Below are 16,203 nucleotides of genomic sequence, written 5' to 3' on the forward strand. Positions count from 1 at the left end.
CCGCACCCCCGTGCTGCCGCCAGGGGGCGGTGGCGGCGCTGCCCGCGCTCGCCGCGAGGCCGTTGGGGCTCGTTCCCTGGCGGCTCCGCCATGTCGCTGCCGCCGGAGAAAGCCTCGGAGCTGAAGCAGATCATCCACCAGCAGCTGCTCAAGGTGGGACCGGCGCCGGACAGACTTCCTCTGGCCCTCAGGGAGCAGTGCTGCCCCCCGTGCCGGTGTGACCCGGTCGCGGGTGGCGGCCGCGCCCGCTGAGGCGGTGGCGGAGCGCGCCCGCTCCGGCGCCCCGCTTTGTTTCCCCAACTTGGGTTGCTGCAGGTGGTTTCCAGGCGCCGCTTGGTCGCTTTCGTGCTGCTTTTTGAGCTAGGGTCTTGAAACCGGCCGGGAAATAAGTAAGGAGGCTGTAACTCCTGTATCTCTTGTCAGTGCGGTGGTGAATATTCCTGCCTGTCACACAGGAGAACGGGGTTCTTGGAGCGAGTCCAGAGGAGGCCAGCAAGATGATTAGAGGGAGACAGCTTCGAGGAAAGGCTGAGAGAACTGGGATTGTGCAGCCTGGAGAAGAGAAGGCTCAGTGGAGACTTCATAGCAGCCTTCCATACCTGGAGGGAGCCTGCAAGAAAGAAGGAGACAGACTTTTTACCAGAGCGTGTAGTGACAGGACAAGGGGAGATGGATTCAAATTGAAAGGCAGCAGGTTTAGATTAGATATTAGGACGAATTTTTCATTATGATGGGTGCTGTGGGACAGGAACATGTTGCCCAGAGAAGCTATGGATGCCCCATCCCTGGAAGTGTTCAAGGCCAGGCTGGGTGGGGTTCTGAGTCACCGGATCCAGTGGAGAGTGTCCCTGCCCATGACCAGGGCTTTGGAGTGAGAAGATCTTAAAGGTGTTTTCCAACAAGGCCGTTCTGTGATTGTGTTTCAGGTCCCGGTGGCTGTGTCCTTAACATCCTTCCAGTGTGAGAGTCAGCTCTATAAATCCATCTGCTTTCACTGCTCAGATGATGGGCAGACATTCTCAGACTCCCTTTTGAGCATAGGGAAAGCTTGCAAGGGGGATCTGCTACTTTTGTGCCTTACCTGTATAAAAGCCTACTTTTTCCCCTTAAAAAATAAGGAAGTATTGTATTAAGCTTGAATTTTGAGGGAGATGAGAAATTGGAACAGTGACCATTTTGTAATTGATGGATTTGCAGACCTTTTTGTAAGGAGGGAAGTTCAACATGAGTTGCTGTCAAAGAGCAGTGAAAACACCTAGGTTTTGTATGCTTGTAATTTTTATTACTGGGAAAAAATTTCACTGTTTTGTAAAATAGTGGCTCATTTGATTAGTTCTGCAAGGATCAATGTTTTGGTGTAGTTATTTCTGTGTTCCTAGGAAAACCCCCTTAGGCTTACAGACTTAATTGGTAAGTTGTACCTACTGCCATACAGAGGGCTGGTGTTTGTAACACAAAATGAATTTTCTTTCAGATGGATGTCCATGGGAGGATACGAGAAGTTCTTTCTGAGACTATACGAGAAGAGCTGGCACCTGAGCATCAGCAGCTGTCCACAGAAGATCTGATAAGAGCCCTCAGACAGCGGGGAATCATTGATGATGTTATGAAGGAACTTAAATTTGTAACTGTAAGTAGCTTTTTAAGAGGGGAAGTATTTCTGCTTATTCCTCTTACTGACGTGGTGTTTTGACAAAGTGAAACTGTGCTGCTTCTGGAGGTTTGTAAGGACCTTACTGATTTAAGACATTGTACGAGCAGAGAAGATTAATGCATATGCTGAAATTGGTTTGGTGATAATACTGCACTGAAAATATTTGTTCAGTTTTAGAATTAAGAAGGGAGCATACCTAAGGAATGGCTTTCAGATGAAATGGAGGATCCTTTAATTTTTAGAAGACTCTGGTAAAAGCACTGTTGCATCCCTTGAGTCCTTAAAAAATCTTAATTGTAATTCCAGGATATGAATGAAATGGGGAGGACTTCAGCTCCAAAACCATCAACACATTTTGTTGACAGAGAACCACCAGTTTTGAAAAAAAGTATGTTTCTTATTTATTTAATTGTTTGGATCATAGCTTTGAAACAAATTTGAAGTCTATGATTTTTGCACTCTGAATTAGTAATCCAATATGAACTGGCATAAAGGTGGATGTATACTCTGCTTATCCACAGGGAGTAAACTCATGTAAGCCGTAGCAATCAGTGTTGCATTAAATATGATTTATTATTATTTAATTTACTGTACACTAAGATAACTTCCATATATTTTAAAATCACTTTTTCCTAAGCATGTTTCAAAGAAGTTTCTTTTTTTGCTAGTCTCTTGTTAGTTAGCTGATATTGAACAAAATAAGCTTTCTAAGATCTGTTTGTAGTCTCTTCATTTTTATTGCTACGCTTTACAGCTAACATTGACCCAACACGGAGGTATCTTTACCTTCAGGTTTTGGGTGGAAAAGCTTTTCTGGAGCATCTTCAGGAACCAGAGCCTCTGCCTGGCCAGATCTGTTCTACCTTCACTCTGTGTTTACATTTTCGAAACCAGCGCTTCCGTTCCAAACCTGTACCCTGTGCCTGTGAGCCCGATTTTCAGGATGGTTTTCTGCTTGAAATACACAAGGATAGTCTAGGTAAGGAACATTGTGGGTTTAAAGCTGATGCTGTTGGGATTTTTTCTGACCTAAGAGTTATTGTGAAATATGTTTGATATTATTTAGTGGATTTCTTTCCTGTTTTTTGTCATGTTTTCCTGAGGAAATTGATTACTGTATTGGGCTATGCCACTTGTAGATCTTTCTCTGCTCTTGCTCTTTTCCTTCTTTTTCACTCTAAAATACTTGAAATTGACCAGCTTTTATAAATTCTTAAATGTAAATTCCATTTTAATTTTTTTTGTGTATCTTGATCTAGTTGCCTTACAGTATTAACTACAAAAATAATTTTATCTTCTCTGTAATCTCTCTGTAGCTCTGTCCTAAAATGAGTATGGTTTTAGAGATGGGACCATTGCTTACACTTCTGGACTCAAGATCTTCTTTATATTTAGTACAGACATTGCATTTTGTTGCATACTGTTTTAAAATCCTGAGGAGAACTTGGGATGATAATATTCTTGCTGTCTTCTTTTGGTTTAATAATGGCAGGTGACGGAAGCAAGATGGTGGATGCAACCACTATGTTATCTATATGTGACCCAGTGCATATGGTTCTGATCAAAACAGACACATTTGGTGAGACCACACTGGTAGCATCCTATTTCTTGGAGTGGAGGTCTGTCTTGGCTGCAGAGAATGGCATAACAAATGTTGCTGTGGAACTCCTGGGTGTAGGTAAGGATGAAAAATGAGCACATTATGATGACTGAAAATACTGGGTACTGAGCTTGCTTACAAGCTTAAAGCAGTATTTTTGATCTAGTTCATTTCTTTATACAATTCAGAAGTAACTGTAAAGTATCCTTAGAAAATGCTTAGAAGACTTAATGGTCTGATTTTTCTGTTACCGAGTTGCTAAAAATGAGTATTCTAGATCTCCTGTAAAAATAGTCCTCATGTCTGGGAATTCTCACTATTGATTATCTTTAAAATCTGGTTAAAGTGTCAGAAACAAACCAACCAAACAAAAATCCAGTAGTTCATCTCCAGGAATATATCTGATCAGTGCACTAGGGAGTAAAATCCAGCTTGTGTGCCTTTCATAGCAAACCAACAATTGCTGGAGAAAGGGACCTCTGCTCTGCTCCCATTTATCCCAGTGGCTGGAAGTGTGTTTTCTGAATGGCTTGGTTTAGGTGCTTAGCAGTTAACACACTTAGCAGTGTGTATTTTCGTGTGTTGCTGTGTTGCTTGTCCCCAGTCCTCTTCTCAGGACTTCCAACCCAAGTTTTTAGGATATGATTTAGTGAATAAAGACTAGGTCTCTCGTGACTTCCTACAAGACTTTTTACAAGAGCAGATAATGACAGGACAAGGGGGATGGATTCAAACTGAATGAAAGTAAATTTAGATTAGGTCTTAGGAAGAAATTGTTTCCTGTGAGAGTGGTGAGGCACTGGAACAGGTTGCTCAGAGAAGCTGTGGATGCCACATCCTGAGAAGTGTTCAAGGCCAGGTTGGATGGAACTCTGAGCAACATGATTTTGTGGAAGGTGTCCCTGCCCATGGCGGTGACACCTTGGTGATCTCTCAGATCCCATCCAACCCAGGCCATTCTGATTTTAATTTTCTATAATGATTTGGAAATGCATAACAAATAAGTTTGGTTTAATTCTCGGACGGGTTATGGAGCAAGTTAAATTTAATTCTCAGTAGCTTTTTTCCAACTAATAAAGTATCAGCCCAGTAAATCCAGTGCTTTTTCTCCTCTTCAAAATCCTATCATTGTACAAAAATCCTAACATTGTACATGCATCAAGAACATCAAAGGATGCTGCCATCTCAGATAAACAGATAAACTATTATGTGAGGTTTCCATTGCTTGTATTGCTTATGGACCCATCTGTAATCTGGTTTGCAATGCTCATTGTTGTTTATGTAATCTAAAATTTTCAGCTTTAGGGCAGTTGCTGTTCGTTTGTTTGTTGTTTTGGGGAGTTTTTTCTAAGTTGATTAATCTCTTTGTGTGGCAGCCAGTCCTTCATAATGACCTATGTCCTGGGGGAAGATGAGCTTCTTATTTCTACCTATTTAAATTTGAGCTACTTGTGTAATCAGTAGAAATAGGCACATTTACAGTGTGTGATTCTCTGACATGATTTTAGAGGCCCATTCTAGACATTTCTAGAATACTATTCCAGAATTCATCTCATATGTTCCAGGACTGGCTGCAAATAGGGCCTTGGATAATTGCCTTGGATGTAGACACCAGTGCTTTTTTTCATATATTATGCTTTCTTACAGCCTCATTTGAGTTTAAAATTTAAATAAACATTTCCACTTTGTCTATGTTGAAAGAAGTTTAGTTACTTTTTGTGATTATATAAGGCTAACATACATATTTTAATGGTTTACCCCTGCCTGGCTGAAATGATCTAAGCAAATTGAATATGAGAGAACTGATGAAAATTTCTTTTGTTTCAAAGGTACAGAATCAAAGGTTTCTGTTGGTGTTTTAAACATCAGACTGGAAATGTATCCACCACTTAATAAGACACTTTCTTCAGAAATAACTAGTACCCAGGTAAGTAATTTTGGGGAGGGCTAACTTATTCTTTTGTTGGTGGGGGGGAAGCTCAGTATAAAATTATAGATGTTGAGCCCTGTGGAGTTTTTGAATGTTTAATATTTCTTTTTTTTTCTATTAAATTTAAATGTAATTACATTTTTTAAACTACTTTGTCTATACTGAACATTACTCAAAATATTACTGTCATAGGTTTTTCTAATTACTTGTGTCAAAACCTCTGAAGAAAAAAGAAGGATGCAATATATCTAATATTCTTCAAGTAGTATATATGTTTTCTTGCTCTTTCCCAAGTGAAACAGTAATTTCAAGTTAGCTATTCTGCTTGGAAAGCCGGTAAATGTTGGCCTGAAGGTGCATGCAGATATTTCTCTGCACATTAAAATCCAAGCAATCCATCTGTGCAGAAATACATTACTGAAAATGAACAGTGCTTCGGTCAAGCCTAACATATGAACCTACAAACAAGAAGCTTGAAGTTTTTCCTCATTGGATTTCCATTTAAAGATACTATGGATTTGCATGACACACTTAAAATGTTAAGCTTTATTTTACATAGGCCAGGATGTGGTGTTAATGTACTTACTGGGTATGATGCCTTGAGAGGCTACCTAGAACAAAGGCTAGACAGAGTTAAAGGAATAAAGTAGGTATTTATTAAAAGGCCTTCAAAGGATACACCTTGGGCAGTGCAAGAGCCTGGCCATGGCTACACCCAAGATGGACACTGGGTCACTAGTTTTCACACTTTTGTGAGTTCTGGTCCATTTGCATGTTGGGGTTAATTGTCCAATTACAGCTTCAGGTTATGAAGCCCCATGCTCTCAGATTGCTTTCCTTAGTTCGCTGTTGTTTGTACTTTTTGGGCCTGAAGCTGCAGTGGTGACCTTGCTTCTTGGGCTGGAGAAGGTTTGTTTTGTCTAACTAAGCTGCGAAGAGAATTTTACTAACACTTTATATGAAGTTCAGCGTTACATACTAATGCAGTACAGAATCTGGAAAGTATGAAAGCTAAAACTTAAGGCATCATTCATGGGCTTTTTTCTCCTGTTTGGAATTAGTATGTGTGGGATTGGTTTTGTTTTTCCTGCCTACAGTTCACTTTGGAACGTCAGAAGACAGCAGAAAAAGAGCGTTTATTTCTTGTGTATGCTAAACAGTGGTGGAGAGAATACCTGCAGATCCGGCCCACCCACAACGCAAGGCTGGTAAAGATCTTTGCACAGGTTTGTACATTTTACAAATGGACCAAGCCTTTCTTTAAATTATCTTTTGATTTTATTTTGAACTTCATGCATACGTGGAATCTGTATAGATTCACGATATGCTTATGTTCGGGTCAGGGCTAAATGTGGTGTATTGTGCAAAAAAATGAAATTTGTAAGGACTGAACTTCTGTTTGCCTATTGAAGCTTAAGAGAGTGATGCAGACAGGAGGGTTGCTCTGACTACCTCTGATGTACCAAGTGAAAAAGACTGCTCAGTCTTGTCCTTGAATACTCACAAATGTCAGAGACGTAGGTGATCTGTACAAACTTTTTCAGATAAGTTTTTTACCAGATAAAACAGCTACAAAAAATTGACGTCGTAGATGTATTAGAACAGATCCTCAAAATATTTGAACTCTGTGTCCTCTGCAATGCAGTCTCTCTGGTTTATGTCCTACAACAACTACAGTTAAAATTACTTCAGTCTGATAAGTTACTGTATCAGTTACTCCTCAGTAACTGTTCCTCAGTGAAAGGAATGGTACGATCCTTGTATTTTTCGCGCTATGAATTTTTCCTGCATAGTATCAATTTTCCTACCACAGTAACTTATCTCCAAGCAGTGTCCTGAAGTGATCTGTGCCTCCTCTTCGGTGAGGCAACAGCGTCCCTTCTGGCTGTGCCCTGAGTGCGCAGGAGTGATGTGAACTTCCAAATCCCAGCCAGCAGCTTAGCCCCACCCCGTCACTCTCTCACTCCTCATCAGTGGGATGGGAGCAAGAATAAAAACTGCAAAAGCAAGGAAAAGTTCATGTGTTGGAAGAAAGGTGGTTTAGTAACAGAAGTCAAGCAAGGAAGAAGGCAAGCAGGCAGAGGAGGAACGAAGGAAGGAAGGAAGGAAGGAAGCGAGGGAGGGAGGGAGGGAGGGAGGGAAAGCAGTGATGCAGAGACAGTCACTCCCCTCCTCCCAGAGCAGACAGATGCCCTGATAGTCTCCAAGCAGGGGCAAGTTTAGAAAAAGTCGGTTTCCCACCCTCACTGTTGTTATTGCTGAGCATGCCACTATATGGCATAGAATATCTCTTTGGTCAGATCAGGTCAGCTGTCCTGGCTGTGTCCCCTTTCAGCTTTTTGTCCAGCCTGAACCGACAACTGTGTGGTGGCAGAATGAGAAGCAGAGGTGGCCATGATCCTATACAAGCCCTGCTCAGCAGCAGCTAAAAGACTGGTGTGTTCACAGCACTGTTTGGGTCACAAATCTTAAACACAGCACTTATGAGGGTTGCTGTGAAGGAAACAAACTCCCTTCCAAATAGACCCAATACAAAGGCTTAAGGGTTTCAGGGCAGGGTATAAAGAGAAACAAGTCTATAATGAAATAGGATAGGAACTAGGCCCCTGTTAGTTTAGTACCTATTTAGAGCTTGAGTTTCCCATTGGCCCTAGCAAATCCTAGTAAAACTTTCTGGGAACAGAAATGAGTTTATTAGATTAGTTTGATAATGTAGTTACCATAAAGTTTCAGATGATTAATGCAGAAACAGGCATTATATATATGGGACAATATTAAAAAATAAATCCTGCCTGTGGGGTTTTTTAAAATTGCTTTCAAGCTGTGAAATAGTTTTCAACAGGATTTCAGTCAGCCTCAAATAAATGCTGCTTTTTTTCCACCAGGTTGCTTCAAAAGCATGACAAAACTTTAACAGGGACAATATGTGACTACCATTAAAAATATGAGACCATAATCTCCTGAAGCTGCAGAGATTCAAAAGGCTTTGATCCTTTTTTAAAAATGTATGAGCATAAAAGTACCAATTTAGCCCAGTGAGGAGCAGAAGACCTCTATGTTCCTTGAAATAGTTTTAATAGATGATAATCATAGTATTTGCCTGCAGCATGTAATAAAACAGATTTTTAAAAATCATCTTATTTTTTAATTTTTACAAGAACTTAGAAATTCTTAGTATTATCGCTTAGTTTAGATCCAGTTACTAGATCTAGTTGCTTAGTAGATCTAGTTACTTCATTTTGAGTAATTTTTTATTGCTTGCTGTTACAAAAAGAGGTATTCAAATTTAGAAGCAAATAGACACCTTTTAAACTCTAGAATCAGTTGCTGAATGTTTAATGTGTTTGGGGGAGGGTTTTTTTGAGGTCGTTGTGGAATTTGGTGTGTGAGATTTGTTCTGGCGTGTTTTTATATTTGATGATAATGTGGAAATGTGGATAGTAGGCAGAGCATAAGCAGTTCCTCACCCATTTGAGAAAATTAGTTGCAGCCTGTGCTGTTCCTGATGTTCAGACATTTAGTCCAGAATGCCCTGTGAGTGACAGAGCCCCACTGAAATCTGCGATGTCTCTCAATGAGTGGTCTTAATGGTCTTGTGTCCTAATTCTGGGGATATTTTCGTGTTTTACCGTTTCTGAGTGATACTTATTCCAGGGAGGATACATCCCAGAGGAAAAAAGTCTAAGCTCAGATTAACGTTTTTGCTACACTTGCGCGGCCAGCAAATAACCCCGTTTGACGCGTTCAGGATGAAAACGGGGTGAACCGGCCGGTGTGTTCGTACGTGAGACCCCTGCGGGCCGGGCGGCTGCTGGACACGCCGCGGCAGGCAGCGCGCTTCGTCAGCGTCCTGGGCCACGAGAGAGCGCCCGTCATCGGCGGCGGCGGCGGCAAGCAGGAGCAGTGGTGCACCCTGCTCGCCTTCTTGTGCAGGAACAAGGTGCGTGACACTGCCCCTAGTGTGCCACTGCGGGGGAGGTGGCCGGCTCTCAGCCTAGTGAGGAATTTAAAACAGGCTGCAAATAAAATGCATTAAAATCAGATTTGGATGGTTCTGTTGCAGTCGTGCTTGAGGTGTTTTTAAAGAGAAACGGGTGATAAATAGTAAACGAGAAGGCTTTGGAGCAGACTTCCCTTTCTACTGTACTAGGGATCCGTTTGTCAATGCATATCTTTGACACTGAAATTGCTTCTCTTCTGTTGTGTTTGTAAGAACACTTATTGTCATCCAATGAATCCCTGCTACTGTGCAGGACACTAGTTAAAATTCTGGACTAATCCAGGAAGAGTAGAAAAAGTCTCTTTAGTCTCTTGTCTATTTTGCTAATTTGATGGGGTTTTTTCTGTTGGTTTTTGTTTTGGTTTGGTTTTGGGTTTGTGGGGGTTTTTTTTCGATAGTTGGCCTGAAATATGCTGATGGTTTTTACGTTCCATTTTTGCAAGATAGGAATTTTCACTAGAAGTTTCAGCCTGTTTCTTGGTGGTCTGACATTTGTATCATATGACTGTAATCAAAAAGCAAATCAAATTGTAACTGGTTCTGGTTTGTAGCTCTTCTGTTTTATGAGCAGAAGTACCACTGATCACTACTGATACCTCTTTGGAGTAGTCAGTGCTTTTCCTTGCCATGGATATACTTCTGCCTTCAAAAATGACATCACTGGTGTGTTTGCATTTAAAAGATGTTTTCAGGGCAGCAGGAGCTGTATCCCAGGTTTTAGATGTGCCTCCAAGACCACCTGAATATCAGATGATGCATAGGTGCTGTATGAAGGCAGCTCTGGCTGCCCACTGGCTTTCAGATGGAGATGGCAGTAGGGACTTTGATGACCGCTGTGTCTGGAGACACAGAGAAAAGTGTTCCTTCAAGGCAGAAATGGAAAGCTGTATGGAAAATAATTGAATTTAGCCTCTGAGACACCAGACACCATTATTTTTCTTGTGGAAAGTGGTATAGCATTATTAAAATAACACAGGTTCACTACAAACTTGTTTAAACTTACCTTTCTGCGTATTTCCTTTTTATACTGTGGTAGGGCAAGATTGTGTTGTTTTGATACATCCAGGAACTCTGAATTTTACATTTTCAACATTCTGAATAGTTATTTGACTAAAAAGCCTTACTGTTCTGCTTCTGAATGCTGTACTTTGTGTTATGAAGCAAGCCTTCATTGTTTGAGAAATTTTTGTTCTTACTTTACAGCTAACAATTGTAAAGAGCTCGAGACAAAAGATATTAGACATTGCATTTGGAAATTGTTTTCTGTGAATTATCAGTGGTAGTAATGTGTTTATGAGATAAATGTTTTCCTGACTGAATAAAAAAACAGCTGCGCATGATTCCCAGCTGTTTTACAGTTAGATCTGTGGGGGACCTTGTTTTATCTTTGTCTAGTTTCTGAAGATTGACAGCACATTCAAGAAAGTGAAATACCAGTAGAATTACACTTTACTAAGTGAAAAAATTCCTAACTGTGTGAAAATACTGCATAATTTCTACTCTTGCCTCAGGTATTTGCCTTATATAAATTTTTACATTTAATTAGAACATTGTTTTTGTTGTCATGGTCAATAGATTCTTATTTTGGGTTTCTTGATGGTGCCTCTATAATCCTAAGAAATGTTTCCCAGTGTTAATCACACACTATACTTGAACAAACAATATCAACAGTTTGTCGTTAGAACATGTATTTTAAACTCATTTATTCTATTACAGAAAACCAAAACTTGTCTAGTTTAAAAGGTAAAATCCTGACTTTTGATACATGCTTTAGATAAATAGGAGAGTAACATAACTTGTTAAATGGCGGTTTGATAAATAGCACTATTTTCTTCCTTTAAGATTGTTTTATTATTAATAATATTTATTAATATTTACTGTCTAGGGTGACTGTGAAGACCATGCTAATCTTCTGTGTAGTCTTCTTCTTGGGTTTGGATTGGAAGCCTTTGTGTGTGTTGGAACAAAAGCAAAAGGAGTCCCCCATACTTGGGTAATGACTTGTGGATCTGATGGAACAATTACTTTTTGGGAGAGCTTAACAGGACACAGGTGAGTGAAAAGAAAATACGAAAACAGAACAGTGTATTTTGAGGTTTGTGTAGGATATTTCTCTCTTGAGGTTTTTTTTTAATCTCCAAATCCTTTCATATAATCCAGGTGATGTTTGTCTTTGAATTTTTTTCTGTGTAGTGCTTTTGCTTGGAAAATAACTGATTCAGTGTGAGGGGAAGTATTTAATCAGTTTGTAATATATTAGTGTCTTTAATACTGGTATCTTTTTTGTGTCTTAGGGCAGCTGATTGCAATCGATGTTACTGCTGCCATCATTTGTAAAGGAAGTGAAATCTGACATGATTGTTTAGGAACCCATATTTTTTGCTTGATTTCATCAGTGAAATCAGTGTTGTATTACTTCTTTTCCCTCTGAAGAAATCCTTCTGAGTTCTCTGAAATTTTCTCTTGGCTTGAGTCACTTGAGAAGGGCACATGTAGTTGTTTGGTGTACTAAAGCTCTAAAGCTTCTGGAACATGTTCTTTCCAGTGTTCAAAAAAGCAATTCTCTTTTGCCACATGTTCTTTCCAGTGTTCAGAAAAGCAATTCTCTTTTGCCACTGTTTGTGTATCCCGTGATTAGCATTTGCAGGTGTATTTCTCTAAATGTGATGAATAGCAGGGCAATCGTATGAGCATGTTCTTATAGTATAGTTCTTATACATTTAACTGCTTGATTAAACAGCTTATTTTTCTAGATTTAAAGACTAAAAATGATGTATAATTTGGTTGCATATTATGCCTCCAAAGCTTATACAATTACATTTCTGTAAACAAATTAATGCCAATTTGGAGGGAAAAGTTGATGACAAACTTGGCTTGTATTTTTAAAGGAAAAATTGCTATATCTGTCCCATCTAAATATTTTTACCTTGCCTTGAAAGAAGTTGTATTTATGAGAAATTGAATCTTTTTGACTAGGTACATCCACAGACCTATCAACCCTGATGACCCTCCCCTAGCTGAGCAACCCAAGCCACTGTATCCGTACCGCACAATAGGTTGTATCTTCAACCACGAAAAGTTCTTTGGAAATTGTCAGCCCTCTGATGCTGTGGAGGTGTGTGTGTTTGACCTGCATGATGAATCCAAATGGAAACCCATGAGTGGAGAAGCAATAAAATCTGTATGTGCTCCTGGAGCAACGTCTTCAGTTCCTCCTTTTCCTCCTCTGTGTGCTTCTACAATAGATGCTGCTGTAACAAGCAACGAGATGGAAGTGCAGCTGAGGATACTGGTCTCTGAACACAGAAAGGTGAGAAAGATTGGCAGTGATCTGTCATGGTAATAGAGGTTCGTGTGTTAATTGTATACTTGTTTTGGATAGCCATTTGTTAGTTCACATACTTGTATCTTTGCAATGTCTTTTCCATCAGCTTTTGCAGAAATGTGAAATGGGAAAGGTGAAACAACTGAAAAAAATATTTGGGAAGACTGTAATGAGCAGTTTTAGACTGTTATTTGCAGTGGTGATCCACAGCCTCATGTGTGGGCTTTTTCCCCCACCCTGCCTTTGCTCCTCATTTTAGGTCCGTGATCTTCAGCTTACTGGCACCTGCAGACCACCCATGAGGGGTCTCTAAAAGCACCAGGAAGATGAAATCTGGTCGTTAGTGGGCTTTGCCAATCCAGTACAAATATTTCTGGTTCCTAGAGAAGAGCAGGCTTTCAGCTTTCGTGATCTTACTCTGACTGCTTTACAAAATCTGAGATATTTTTAGAAGTTAGTTTTGTCCTTTACCAGGATTTTTACAAGTGATAATGTGCCAGAAATTATACTTCCTGTGCTGGACATGAAGGCAATGATATTTTATGTCCCTGTCAGCTTATGTCTGTTTTTAATGAGGTTTTTTGATTGTTTCTGTTTTTTCTCCCCACACAATGCTCAGCCTTTAGGGTGGCAAAGTAATTCTCAGAGTGTGAGTCTGATGCAATGTTGAATACATACATAGAAGATTTTTCTACTTCTTTGCATTTGTGATGCTGGGAGGAACGTGCATGTAGATGGTGGGAAGACAGAGTAGAAGGAAAGTGCCTTTGTATTTTGGGGAGCTGTTGTGCATCATTTTTTCAGAAAGGGTTTTCCATGAGACATTTGAAAAACTGTCAGGTGAATCTTAGTTGATCTTTTTCCATGTTTTTGCTACATATTTATGCATGTCTTCTTACATTTCATGCAGAGATATTGTAGCTGAAACATCTGGTTTCAACTCTGCTGACCTTATGTTTTAGTGTAATAGTTTAACTTCATTCCTTGATAAATGTTTGATACTTGTGGTGTCACTTGCTTCTCCCAGCTGGTGTGTGAGTCAATACATGAATCTCATTGCTTCCTTCACTGCCATTAACTGCCAATATAAAGATTCTTGGATTTATTTGAATCTGTACAGTAAGCGAGTTTAGGCATATCCTTATGTACCTTCTGCATAGTTCTCATGGTTCTGTGGCTTGTCTCCCAGGATCTTGGCCTTTCAACTGTTTGGGATGACCAGCTGTCCTATCTGTTGTCACAAGCATTAGCAGCCTATGAGCTGGAACGCACAACAGGTGTTTCTGCAGGGAATGAAGAGTTTCAGGATGCTGTAAGGAGAGCAGTACCCGATGGTCACACCTTCAAAGGGTTTCCCATCCATTTTGTCCACAGGAATGCCAGGAGAGTATTTGCCACATGTCTTAGGTAAGTCTAAGTGTAAAGACAGAGTTATATGTTAAAACTTTACTTTTTTAGTAATAAATTTTAAAGAAAATTAATTTCCTTAGGTTAGAGCTGGAGGAAGAGTGGTGTGCTATGTGTAATAGATTATGAGGTACAGAGCTTTTAGGTTACATTGGTGATTCAGTGGTGATAGACTTCTTGTGCATTAAATTGAAGAATAAGGAGTCAATTTTATTTCTCTCTACCTCTTAAAAATTATCAGTGGCGGTGTTGTTTTCCTCCAAGGCTACAGCCCTTGCACTATAGAATGATGTTATTTGTAATGACAAACTCACTATATTAATTTTTACTTAAATGCTAGTCACACTTTAAAAAAATTGCAATATGTAATTAAAAGCTTTAACAATATCTTAGGATTGTCTTTTACTCCTGTGTTTCTTTTTGTCATATAGGTCTCCTTTTTGTGAAGAAATAATCTGTTGCAGGGGAGACCAAGTGCGACTTGCAGTTCGTGTACGAGTGTTTGCATACCCTGAATCTGCGTGTGCTGTTTGGATCATGTTTGCTTGTAAATACCACTCTGTCCTTTGAAAAAAATCCCAAATTGTTCATACCTTTTTAGTGCTGCAAAATAATGTATGTGGGTGTAAAATGATTCAATTAAAACGAATATAGTCTTTTATATAAATGACGCTGATTTTGGACACCACAGTGTGTGTATTGAAGGGGATTGTGTACACAGTAATGATTGTATTTATAAAGAGAATTTATTCTTTGTAATAAAAGTTACTTTTTATATTTATAGAAGCGTGAGTCAAGTTACTAAAATGTGTCCAAAAAATACTGTCTTGTTCTTTGCAGTTCTGAATTGGTTTAAGAGTTTCTTCAGGTCTGCTTTACCTCTGCACAGTAAGAGACTCCTTTCTACCTCACCTTTCCCTGTAGTGTACAGTGTGTACTTTGTGAGTGACTGAGATCCAGAAATACTGGTGTTTAGGCATGTATCCTTCAGACAACAAAATTTATTTCTGCCTCTCGTGGATCTAACCGTAACTTCTACATTCAGCTTCTGAGAGCAGTTCAGTCAGATAAAGGTAAACTTGTTAATCTGTGAATTTATGGATTTATTTCAAAAATACACAGTAAGACTTGAATACCCAAAGATGTGAATAGCTATGACGGGTTAGATAAAGTAGTTAAACTTGGTGTCTTTTGCCCCTTGATACCTTAAGAAATTTCTGAGGTAGAAGCTGTAGCCAGGCCATTCTGCTTGACAGCGATTCATGATTTTGTCTAATTCTGATGCTCAGATCTGTACTTAATTAGCCTTCTGTGATTTTGTCTGTCTTAAACCTGTGGGACATGATTTTGCTGAGTGTCTTTATGCTTTGCAAAATGGGAAGCTGTTGGGCTTACTGAACTTTTCCGTACCAAACTTCTCAGGTTTTTCCCCATGTGGACTCCAGACATCTCTTATGGCTGGAAAATCTGAAACTGTTTGGTTCCTTCTGGAGAAGCCATTCTGTGTCAGTGATAGCCCATGACCATCTCCTTTGGTTGTCCTTATAAGAAAGAGGCAAGTCTCTCTGCTGCTGCTGGACCAAAAATAATAACTTAGAGAATCTTGCAACACATACAGCAGGAATGAATGTTGGCATTTTGCATGTACATTTAATCAGCACTGTGGCATGTGACACCATTTGTGTCTTTTTTCTTCAAGAGGTGTAAAATACTTCCTGTGGCTGCACTGAGCTTTTTTAAATTTAGGAGTCTAATAGTACATTATGTACTTACTGGCCCTGCTGCTAACTTTACAAGTCTGGTTTTGTGGTTTTTTTTTATACCTGAAAGATAAAAATGCATTAATTTGCCTGCTCTACAGCATACAGGATGCTGATAAAAGCTTCACAAGTACAATTTCTCCCCCAATTTCCTTGTATCTAAATGTAGCCTGAAAGGCTGGATCATATTGGATGGTGAATATTGCCAAATTTAATAGAATTGTTTAAATACCACTTGTATCCTGGATGCACCGCTGTACGTTACAAGAGAAAAGAAGAAAGAAACAGTGGCGTTCAGAACAGCTGGAAGTGAAAGGGGAGAGAGGAGCTGGAATGGGAAGAGAGGAGCTGGGAGTGCACTGGGAAAAGGAGCTGGGAGTGGAATGGGAAAAGCAGCTGGAAGTGCAATGGTAAGAAAGGAGCTGGGCGTGGAATGGGAAGAGAGGAGCTGGGAGTGGAATGGGAAAAGCAGCTGGAAGTGCAATGGCAAGAGAGGAGCCGGCTGCTTGAAGCGGCGGGGCCCTGCC

General features: G+C 39.9%; 1 protein-coding gene across 3 annotated transcripts; it reads left to right on the forward strand.

The window, feature by feature from the left end:
- Positions 1-9: 9 nt before the first annotated feature.
- Positions 10-14,702, forward strand: CEP76 (centrosomal protein 76). Of its 3 annotated transcripts, XM_059857699.1 has the most exons (12): positions 10-153; positions 1,475-1,630; positions 1,961-2,042; positions 2,409-2,633; positions 3,147-3,332; positions 5,084-5,181; positions 6,282-6,410; positions 8,933-9,124; positions 11,070-11,236; positions 12,161-12,494; positions 13,699-13,916; positions 14,348-14,702. In XM_059857699.1, exons 1-12 carry the CDS (start codon positions 91-93, stop codon positions 14,484-14,486), a joined length of 1,989 nt encoding a protein of 662 aa, XP_059713682.1. In that variant the 5' UTR covers positions 10-90; the 3' UTR covers positions 14,487-14,702. The 3 variants fall into 3 exon arrangements, with proteins under 3 accessions (XP_059713682.1, XP_059713695.1, XP_059713687.1); XM_059857712.1 differs by lacking the exon at positions 8,933-9,124; XM_059857704.1 differs by lacking the exon at positions 1,961-2,042 and having other exon boundaries at positions 2,447-2,633.
- Positions 14,703-16,203: the final 1,501 nt, after the last annotated feature.

The sequence above is a fragment of the Haemorhous mexicanus genome, chromosome 1 (assembly GCF_027477595.1).
Source record: "Haemorhous mexicanus isolate bHaeMex1 chromosome 1, bHaeMex1.pri, whole genome shotgun sequence".
In the NCBI taxonomy this organism is placed as follows: Eukaryota; Metazoa; Chordata; class Aves; order Passeriformes; family Fringillidae; genus Haemorhous; species Haemorhous mexicanus.